Source organism: Amborella trichopoda, chromosome 8, assembly GCF_054954075.1.
Source record: "Amborella trichopoda isolate Santa Cruz 75 chromosome 8, AtrichopodaSantaCruz75HAP2 v2.0, whole genome shotgun sequence".
Taxonomy (NCBI): domain Eukaryota; kingdom Viridiplantae; phylum Streptophyta; class Magnoliopsida; order Amborellales; family Amborellaceae; genus Amborella; species Amborella trichopoda.
The window spans coordinates 14,306,782-14,316,881 of record NC_142343.1 but is presented as its reverse complement, the minus strand read 5'-3'; the positions used below and the strand labels follow the sequence as shown (position 1 = coordinate 14,316,881).

Sequence of the window (10,100 nt, the reverse complement as noted above, 5' to 3'; positions counted from 1 at the left end):
ACTCTTCAGTATGGCACTAATGCCGACCACCTTCTCTTTCTATTTATTTAAAACTTAGAAAGTAATTAGATATATTATTTTGAAATATCTTATAGTATTTTACAATACTAAAATACTAACAATGGCTTCTGAAAGGATCTGCATCTCAAAATAAACAAAAGCAACAGAGCTTTCTAGCTCATGAAAATTCTAGCTCTTAGAACAAGCACAAAGAGAGCTTTTGGGGCATGTTTAGTTGGGGTAAAAATATTTTCTAAAAATATTTTCCCCAGTAAAATTGCTTTACACATGTTTGATAAGGGAAGAAAGCTTATGAAAAAAAACGCACGTTAGCACATTTTACCATCAAAGAGAAGAGAAAGTAGAGTGATAATGAGAAGTTGGAAGAGAAATTAAATGAAAGAGTGGGGGAAGTAAACTAAGAGAAAAGAATGAAGGGGATATGATAAGTGAGAGGGGGTAAATAGGTGAGCTTGGTGGCTCCTTCAACTTCCATTGAAGAGAAAGAAAAATAGAGAGAGAGTGAGAGTTGCAAAGAATGAGAATGAACTGTTTGTTGCCATTTATGCAACTAACTCAAGGTCATAGCTGTTTTTTTTTTGGGGGAAATTATCACAAATATACCTTAATTTTCGTTTATTTAGAAAAAAAACTTTCAACTTTTATAAACCTCGTCCATGCCCTTTTTATTCAATTTTGGGTTTTTTTTTTTACCAAAATAACCTCACGGTAGTCATATTACCGTGAAGCACAATTACGATACTTTATGTACCGTAAAAACTAACCCATATTATACGACATTTTAAGTACCGTAAAAACTAATCCATGTTATACAGCATTTTAAGTACCGTAAATCTACCTATGTTATACGGCATTTTAAATACCGTAAAAACCCATCCATGTTATACGGCTCTTGAAATGCCGTAAACCATTTTTTCATGTTCATATTTATCTCTTTCATCTCTCAATTTCTTTTTATGTTTATCTCTTCTTTCTCTCTCTAATTCTTTTCAATATTTATCTCTTCTTTCTTTCTCTAATTTTGTTTATTTCTTCTTTCTCTCTCTAACTCTCTTTCTTTCTCCAAGGAGATTTGTATAGCAACCTGTACGTACCTTATCTCCCCTATAAAAACTCCTTTCAACCCCATCTCCTATGAAAATTAGATGGAGTCAAATTTATATCGAGTTGAAATCACATTTGTTGAGTTGATGAAGTAAGTAGAGAGAGAAAGAGAGTGAGAGAGAAAAGGTTTAGAGAGAAAGAAAAGATAAACAAAATTTGGGAAAGAAAGAAGAGTTAAATATTAAAAAGAATTAGAGAGAAAAATAAGAAAAACATAAAAAGAATTAGAGAGATAAAAGAGATAAATATAAAAAAGAAAAAAAGATTTACGACATTTCGAGGGCCGTATAACATGGGTGGATTTTTACTATACTTAAAAAGCCATATTATATAGGTGAGTTTGCAGTACTTAAAATGCCGTATAACATGGGTTAGTTCTTACTGTACTTAAAACGCCGTATAACATGTGTTAGTTTTTATGATATTTAGAGTACTGTAATTGTGCTTCACGGTAATACGACTACCGTAAAGGTTAGTTTTGTCAAAAAACATCAAAAATTGAACAAAAATGGTGTGAGTGAGGTTTATGAAAATTAAAAGTTATTTTCTATATAGACAAAAATTAAGATATATTTATGATAATTTCTTTTTTTTTTTTTTTTGGTGAGTAAGTAGGGAGAGGCCCAAGGTAAGAATTGAGACTGTCGGACATCACTAGCCAATTTCTGCAATTAACTCAAGGTCATGGGTTTCATTTTAAAGGCTGCCAAACTTATCTAAAACCAGAAAATGATTTAAATCCAACAGATGGCGTCAAAGTTTTTGGAATCAAATTATTTATTTATTTTCATTTGCAGCCATATAAAGGTTTGTATACCTCTTGGAAATGTACTTTTAGTTGGCAGTGCTTTCCTAGTTCCCTTCAGCCGGCATAAATTTCTCAAACGCGGCCTCGCGGGTTCACGTGCAAAATAATGTACAAGACTACAAGCCAATATCATGAAAGATGAAGAAAGGTTCGGAGTTGTCAGTGGAGGAAACCACTTGGGCACGGTACCCTGCCTTGGGTCGGGCTGGACCGGATCCAGGTAAATCGCCCCAATCGGGCAGGAATTGGCCAAGTCAAAAAGTGATTAAAAAAAATATATGAAAATATGATTTAGATAAAATTAAGCAAAACACATTTAAATGAAATTAAACAACTAATGAAAAAATAGATTTGGAAAAATCATCTTGTAATCAAGAATATTTTAGAAATAATCTAAAGAGCTGGAGAAAATATAATCATTTATAGCCAAAACAAATTTTCAATATTTTCAAAATGATAGAAAACATAAAAAAACAGATTATAATTTAATTTTTTATTTTTTAATAATTATTTTTGAATTTTTTTAAGATTTGACCACTAAAACCAAATTTAACCAAAACTTCAATCAAAACCATCTAATAAACAGGTCTCAATAACTCCAACAATTCTGACTCAACCTGCACTTATATTTGCGGAGGAGAGGGAGAGGGAGAGGGAGAGGGAGAAGGAGAGAGAGAGGGAGCATTTATATTGGCTCTAAGAGAGAGTATTTACAAGAGAGAGAGCATTTATTTGCTTGGGGAAAGGGGAGGGGCGGTTTTAAATTTCGTAGGGCTTGTGACACGGACGGCATAGTAAACCGAACTTAGGAGACTTGTATCTCATATCCACGGAATGTCCCACAATTTGCCTCAATTTCCACTTTTATTTACACAACGCCCAATCATGCACTACTTACTAGGCCAAAGGCTCCAAGTCCAATGCCAGCGGTCAAACCTGATTCCATAATCAACTAAAAACCATCCACCCAAAACTTTATAGAATTGTAAAACAATTAACACAAGGGATTCCTTGCTATGAATCCCAGCAATATATGTTTTACCTGCATCCCTATCTCCCATCCCCCATACATCTAATTTGAATGGGTGGCTGATACGGCCCTTACAACATCACGTCAAAACATTATTTTATTTTTAAGTTTTTCTATAAATGTTTGACACTAAATTTGGGGCATCCAATCCTCGCATTAATTTGCACCTATAAAAAATATAAAACAAAATTTATTTTCAAAAGATAAATGGCCAAAACATCCTTAAAACTTTAAAGGGTATTTTGGCTATTTTTATTTTTTGAAACATAATTTTTGTATTTTTTAAGTACGGCTTGAGATGATGACATGCAACAAATTTCATATTCATATTATTTGTAGAAAATATTAAAATAAAATACATCAAATTTCATGTTCATATTATTTGTAAAAAATATTAAAAATAAAATACTCTGAGATGTCACATCTAAATCGAATGACCAATGGCTTACTTAGTACATTATAGCTAAAGGACATTACATATGAAACTATCCCAATCATCTAAATCGAATGACCAATGGCTTAGGACATTACAGCTAAAGGACATTACATATGAAACTATCCCAATCATCCATTCCGATGAGACATCTAGGAGATGAGCAATAGTTGTATTAGGTGTCAACTTTATACTATCGAAGTAAAGTACACCTCAACTATGCCAAAAATATAGCTTCAGTGCTGCAAAGCCTCACGATGGCATGAAAATATATTGTTTCTCCCAACTATAAAATTTAAAGTTCTAGAAACTGTGACGATAAAACAGATCTATAACCACTTGAAAATATTAAAAATAAACGCTCTAGATAATGTATTAGAAGATGAACTATTTTTATAACTAAAAATCCCTCTTTTTTTTTTGTCTATAAATGTCGAAGTCGAGATGATCGATTTAAAAGTTTATCAACATAAAAACAACCTTTCCTAGTGGATTTTTTGAAGTACACCATACCAATACAATATAAGGTTGACACCTTATATAAACTTTTTTATGAGCAATATAGGTTTAAAAAGAAAAAGTTTGTATACAGTTGCAACCTTATACTATTGAGGAAAGGTGCATCTCAAAAATCCTATAGTGGAGAGTGTTCCCACGTAAGATAACACTCCAACTCATCATCTCGACCTTGAGATGAATGGACATGAAAAAAAAAAATTTTCTAAATTCAAAAAATAGTACATATTTTAAAAAGGCATATGAACGGTTTGTTTTCTAGATTTTAAAGTGTTTATTAATCTGTTCGATCTGTACTATTTTTAAAATTTTAAATTTTCGAACTAAAGATAAAAAAAAGATTTTGAAACCATCATAAGATTTTCGACACCGAAAAGACATCTCTAAGTAAATTTTATAGGTGCACCTGACTTCTACAGTATAAGGAAGCCGACCTTATACAAACCTCATCCTAGGTAAAATATATATAGGTGCGATTGTGTAGTCAGTTTTCCCAATACGGAATACTAAAGCATTGATGTTTATTGAATAGGATACACAGAGAGATAAGTTTCTAAATGTAAAATAAATATGAAGAACAAAGACCAAGCTTAATAGAATCACACAAAGATGGCGAGGCTTTCTATATGCCTCATGAGAGAGAAAGAGCATATTTTATAAGGCTGAGACTAATATGGAGGAGATACCAGTAAGAGTTAGAGCATCCATGAGAGTAGGTGCTCGGATAGTCTCATCACTTTGCCGTGCCTGTCAAGGCGCATAGGCCCCAATAAACACATTACCCCATTTATGCAAACTTTGGAGTTTAATACAAAAATATTAGATCAGATAATGGGGTTAGAACATTGGGAACCTACACAGCTGAAGCCTACTTTCCAAGGACAAAAGGTCAAAAGAACATACATATATCTATCTATATTTTTTTTGGTCTTATTCATGTAAAATACAGAGAAGTAGGTGTTCAAACTTTGTGCATAGCGTCGTTGTGCTCTCTCTTTCCGGACTTGAGCTTTCGAGGTATGCACTTTGCTCGCCCACCCTCTATTTCTCTTTCTCCAATCTCACTCTTTGAGCACCTGAGATAAAAAAAATAATAATATAACTCATGTTATTCTTTTTTATTCTTTATTAATTGGATTTTCTTAAACATCGTGGTAATAATTAGAGAGAGAAGACTTTATGGTTGATTAATTTAAGGGGATTTATCAAAATATATATAAGAGATCAATTTTTAACTTTTTACTCTCTTTTTTTATTTAATCTTGAAATACACATTAAAATACAACTGCCCATGAGTGGGAATATTTAAAAAAGGATAAACTGTCAAATTATTGAAAAGTTAGATGTATTTTAATAGACAAAAAAATTATAAAAGGTGTCAACCTTTCAATAGATTTCACATTTAGAAATAAAAGCACATTTTGTTCAACTGGAAAATCTAAGTTCTTCGCTATATCATGCAGGGGAGACTAAATTTTGGAATTGAAACTAACACTTGCCAAAGTTTGAAATACAAAACTACACCATGTTTACTTATAGGAGCCTTCGATTTTTGTATCATGTTTCAAATTTAATACTTTCGACAAAGTAAGAATAAGGTGTTCGATACATTCTCAAAGTAATTATCCAAATTAAATAATGGATTTCCAAATAATTAACAGTATTAACTCCTAAAATTTATGGGATTAAAAAGTACAAGTACACAAATGACCAACAACTTATGATTATATGCAAAGAGTCGAGAAATAATCAATAGAAAAAAGGAACTAGATTTTGGCCCAAAACTAAACTCGCACATTAAATAGAGAGTCGTGTTTCAATGTGGACATTATAATTAAGAATTCAAGATTCTAGATAGAATAGTCAAGATCCTCGGTAGTCTTAGATAGAATAGTCAAGATCCTTGGTTGTCTTAGTGATTTAAGTTACTATTTTTCGTTTGGTAAAATACTAATTAATAAAGTCTGCTTTTGTTTATTTCCATCTTCATAATATCCTTCGCACTTTTAATATAGCCCCCGTTTTACCCGCCTGATTTCCCACCATTTAAATCCTCGATCCAACTCGGAGTCGCCCAACCAGAAATGGAGGTGCAAGGTTCCAGATCAAGGAACCCCAAATCACCTCAACTCTACAGTATTTTTTATTTTCTTATATTTCTTGGGTAACTACAGACTGACCCTACAAGAGAATGGCCCCGGTCGAATTTGGCAAACCGGAATCCTGAGGCCTGATTCTGATTTTCCAATCAATGGTATCAATGAGGGGCGGCAACACGATGGGTATGGGTCGGGTCCGGCTGGACCCGGACCTAAACTCAAATAATATTCGAGTCTAAGTTTTGGATCCGGACCCAACCCATCAGGTTCAAAAGTTGGACCCATACCCATACCTCTCGGGTACCGGGTCTATCACGTCGAGTCTTGGGCTTCGTCCATATTATTACAACAAGGCCACAACTACTACACATTCGATTTCAAACGGTCCGATTTATCGTTTAATAGCTAAAAATGACTACGAATTCTATTTGTATAATCCTTAGTATACCCAAACAAATAGGGCTTGAAGTAGCACAGGTTAATAAGGGCTGGATCCAACTAGACCTGGAACCAGATCCGAATAGTATTCGGGGCCCGCTTTCAACTCCAACCTAAACCGCCAGGTCCAACTGTTGGAGCCATACCCAGACCCAACCAGTGTCGGGTATACCCAACGGTTTCCCGGTCGGATCCGGGTCAATTGCCACAGCTAGTACTAGTCGTTCATTCCCCTTATTAGAGGAATTGACTAGTCAACCAAAAGTGGAAAATGGGTAAGAAAACATGGTTTTCAAATTTAAAAGAAGCAAAGGAGCTGTTAGGTTGGGCCCTCAATTTGCCAAACAATTCAAATCACAAGTAAAAAAAAACCCCAAAATCAAACAAAACCAGAAAGGAAAGGAATAAAGCAGGGGAAGATTATGTTTAGCAATTCGGCTATGATCCATGGGACCTTCGAGGATCTATGGTCATAAGCATCATAATAATGGAGAGAGATTGGTTCGCAACAACATGCCGTGATCCAAGTGGATAGGTCACACTCACCATCTCCATCACCATCCATCAATTGATCGGATAGTGAAAACCCTTATGACCAAAGTTCTTTCAAGGTCATATGGATCACAGTACAAAATGTGAAGAAAGAGAAGAAGACTGTGGTCTCTCACCTATCAGCATTGTAAGAAGAAGACCTCTTGAGACTCTGCAACATTTCATCACTCCCTCTCTCCTTGTTGCTCTCAAAGACGCTCCCACTGAAATACTCCTTGTCTTCCAGAGAAACCCCATTAAAACGCCCACTCTCTGCGACGTACTCCAGCTCCCGAACTTGGTTCGAATCCCTCGGAGCCAACTTAGGTTTGCCATGAGTTAACAGATTCACACCATAGTCCTTAACCGATATGGAACCACAAGATATCAACTGCATCAGAACACTTGATGCCTTACCAACCTTAACATTGCTCACCATATCAACTTGCACTTCTGGTTCTCGACTGGCGGTACGGAAATCACTTCTTATCAGTGATTCTAAGGTCTCTGTCGGATTTTCTTTGAAATCGGAAGAAGGGCTAGAAGATGATGGGGGAGGAGAGATCTCTTCTCTGCAAAGCTCGGAAGAGAAATTCGCAAATGGTACTTCATTATTATTGTCTTCTTCAGTTGAGACCCCTCTGTTTAGGTTCTCTCTCCCCTTTCTTCTCTTTTCATCTGTTTGAGTAGAAGCATCAGCTGCTGCTTTAAAGGAGGTTTCAGCCATGGCTTCAGCTTTGTAAACTTTGTATTCATTAAGATCGAAAGAACTCCATGATGGGTTTCTCCGGTGAGGTTTTCGGAAGGATGGATAAGCCGGGGAAGAGTTCAGGACATCATTTGAAGGTTTTTCAGGTGAACTTGACTGAGATCCTTCCTTGGAGGAGGTTTCTAAAGGCTCTGTGTTATTAGAGCAAGGTTTGAGCAGCTCTGAGCCTTTGAGAATGTATTCATGGCCATGAGCAGGGTAGATGAAGTCGTTCTCCGAGAGATCGTGCCACACAAAACCATTCTTGTAGCTCCTTTATCATTGTAACCACGTGATTCAGATAGAGAAATAACAGGAAAAAAAAAATTTACCGGGTTTTATATACTGGGAAATGATAAAAGATTTAGAAAGAAGGAAATTACAGGGTTTTCTGAAGTGAGAACTGTGAAATGAGATAATTATGGGAAGTAGGAATTACAGGGTTTGTGAACATTCAAAAAAACATAACAGGATTTATATAGCAAGAGATAAGAAAAAATTACAAGAAAGAAGAAATACAGGTCTTTCAGAATGAGAAATGGAATGCTTCCGCCGATTTTTGAAGCAATTTACCTTTTTGAAGACCAAGTGTACATTGCAGCCATCCCTTTGCCTCTAAGAGTGTTGAGACGATTGATTACATCTGAAAAACAAATTTAAGCCCAAAAAGAATATAGATTATATCATAAATGAGCAATAATTTCTACAGAAATCAGTCCATTCCTCCGCTAATGAGCATGAAATTTGGGCCTAAAATCTCATTCAAAAAAACATAGAGAAAAAACTGCACAAGTTCAGTACCTCTAAGGTAGAGGCCTTCAGAAGAGGAGAGAGAAACTTCAATGAAATGAGGATGATCAAGCTGCCCATTCCTAGAGAGATAATAAACCACTGCAACTTTTCTTTCCTGCTTATTAGCCTTGGGTTCAGTCCATTTTTTTGTTCTCTCTGGACTCATCTCTCTATGTTTATTGTTCATTCGTAAGTCCATCTTCCTTCTTCTCACTGCAACTTTCCGATGAACAGGAATTTTTTCCTTCTTGTGTGAAAAGAAGCAAAAAGCTGGCTTATCGGTCCGGTTTCTTCTTTAGCTCACTGGTCCAGATCAGAATCTGTACTGGAGATTAGATCGATCACAACCGTTCAAGTCCAGCTGGTACTGAAATGATTACAGGAGATCATTCAGATCTTCTGAAAAATAGTACGAGTAAGAAAGAGACATTTATTTATTATGAAGTATGAGCAGCCATTAATCCTGAAAGAAATCATTACAATACTAAAGATAAATAGTAGTAGATGGAAACAAGAAATTAACTGCTAAAACAGCATCAATCTTTGGAAAAAAATCAGAAAGCGGAGCTAAAAAAGTTTCAAAGGAGCAAAAATTATACACAATTGATCATTAAACCAACAAAAAAAATCTAAAACAGCATTAAGCTTGGAAAAAAAATCAGAAGCAGAGCTTAAAAAGCTTAATAGAGCAACAAATCATACACAATTTCTCATTAAACCGGCAAAAAAAATAAATCTAGCACATTACAGGTTCACAACTTCATATCCTTCAAAAACCCTAAATCCTCTCCAGCATAGATCCGCGTCTTTGTGAGGGAGGAGAGAGAATAAAACAGAGAGAAATGAGCCTGGAGGAAGAATAAGACGAAGAAGAAAAAGATGGCAAAATAGACGTAATGGAACAGAGGGGTCGTGGATTGTTCTTGTGGTGATTGTGCAGAGAGAATGGTGTTTTGTAAGACTCGAGTACTCAAGGCACAGAAGTTGAGGAGAGAGAAGAAGGAATGGAGAATATTTGTAGAGAGAGAAAGGAGGAGTTGCTCAGTCAGTGTGGACGCGGGGCGAGGATATTCAAAATGGATGCGGCGGACAACAGCAAAAGAACAAGAGTTATTTAGAGAGAGAAAGCGAGGTGTTTTAGAGAGAGAAAGTGAGTTTTGACTCTTCGACTCGCGTCATTCCAGCTGACTTCTGTTGTCACCCTTCGTCGTCCTTTCCCCCCCTTATTTAATGAAAGGTCTTTTCTCTTTCTCTCTCACCGACCTTGTCTTTTGACTGCTCTCTCCCAAAAGGAAAATTGTTTCATGCGGCCTGGACCGCATGTCTATATATGCTGCCTAGAAAGTGTAAATCATTTTTCAGGTGTTTCATATTAAAACAATAAAAACTAGCGGTCTAAATGTTTTTTTATTAGAGTTATTATTTTTAATTTTTAAAATTTATTTATTTATTTCTATTAATGATATCCAGATTAGATATTAGATATCCTTAAAAATTAAGTCAATCTATTGTTGCTCCCAATCATGAAATTTAAAGTTTCACCAAGAAATACTTAAAATTTTTGAAAATGGATATAAGAA

The 10,100-nt window shown here is 35.2% G+C and overlaps 1 protein-coding gene across 3 annotated transcripts; it reads right to left on the bottom strand.

Annotated features, from left to right (window-relative positions):
- Positions 1-4,674: 4,674 nt before the first annotated feature.
- LOC18438443 (UPSTREAM OF FLC protein (DUF966)) lies at positions 4,675-9,767 on the bottom strand. Of its 3 annotated transcripts, none has more exons than XM_006848631.4 (5): positions 9,269-9,767; positions 8,530-8,887; positions 8,302-8,371; positions 7,118-8,002; positions 4,675-4,988 (listed from the first exon to the last, which is right to left on the bottom strand). In XM_006848631.4, the coding sequence occupies exons 2-5, from the start codon at positions 8,717-8,719 to the stop codon at positions 4,874-4,876; spliced, it is 1,260 nt and encodes a 419-aa protein (XP_006848694.2). In that variant the 5' UTR covers positions 8,720-8,887; positions 9,269-9,767; the 3' UTR covers positions 4,675-4,873. The 3 variants fall into 3 exon arrangements, with proteins under 3 accessions (XP_006848694.2, XP_088730762.1, XP_020525676.1); XM_088874636.1 differs by having other exon boundaries at positions 9,223-9,723; XM_020670017.2 differs by having other exon boundaries at positions 8,530-8,919; positions 9,269-9,563.
- Positions 9,768-10,100: the final 333 nt, after the last annotated feature.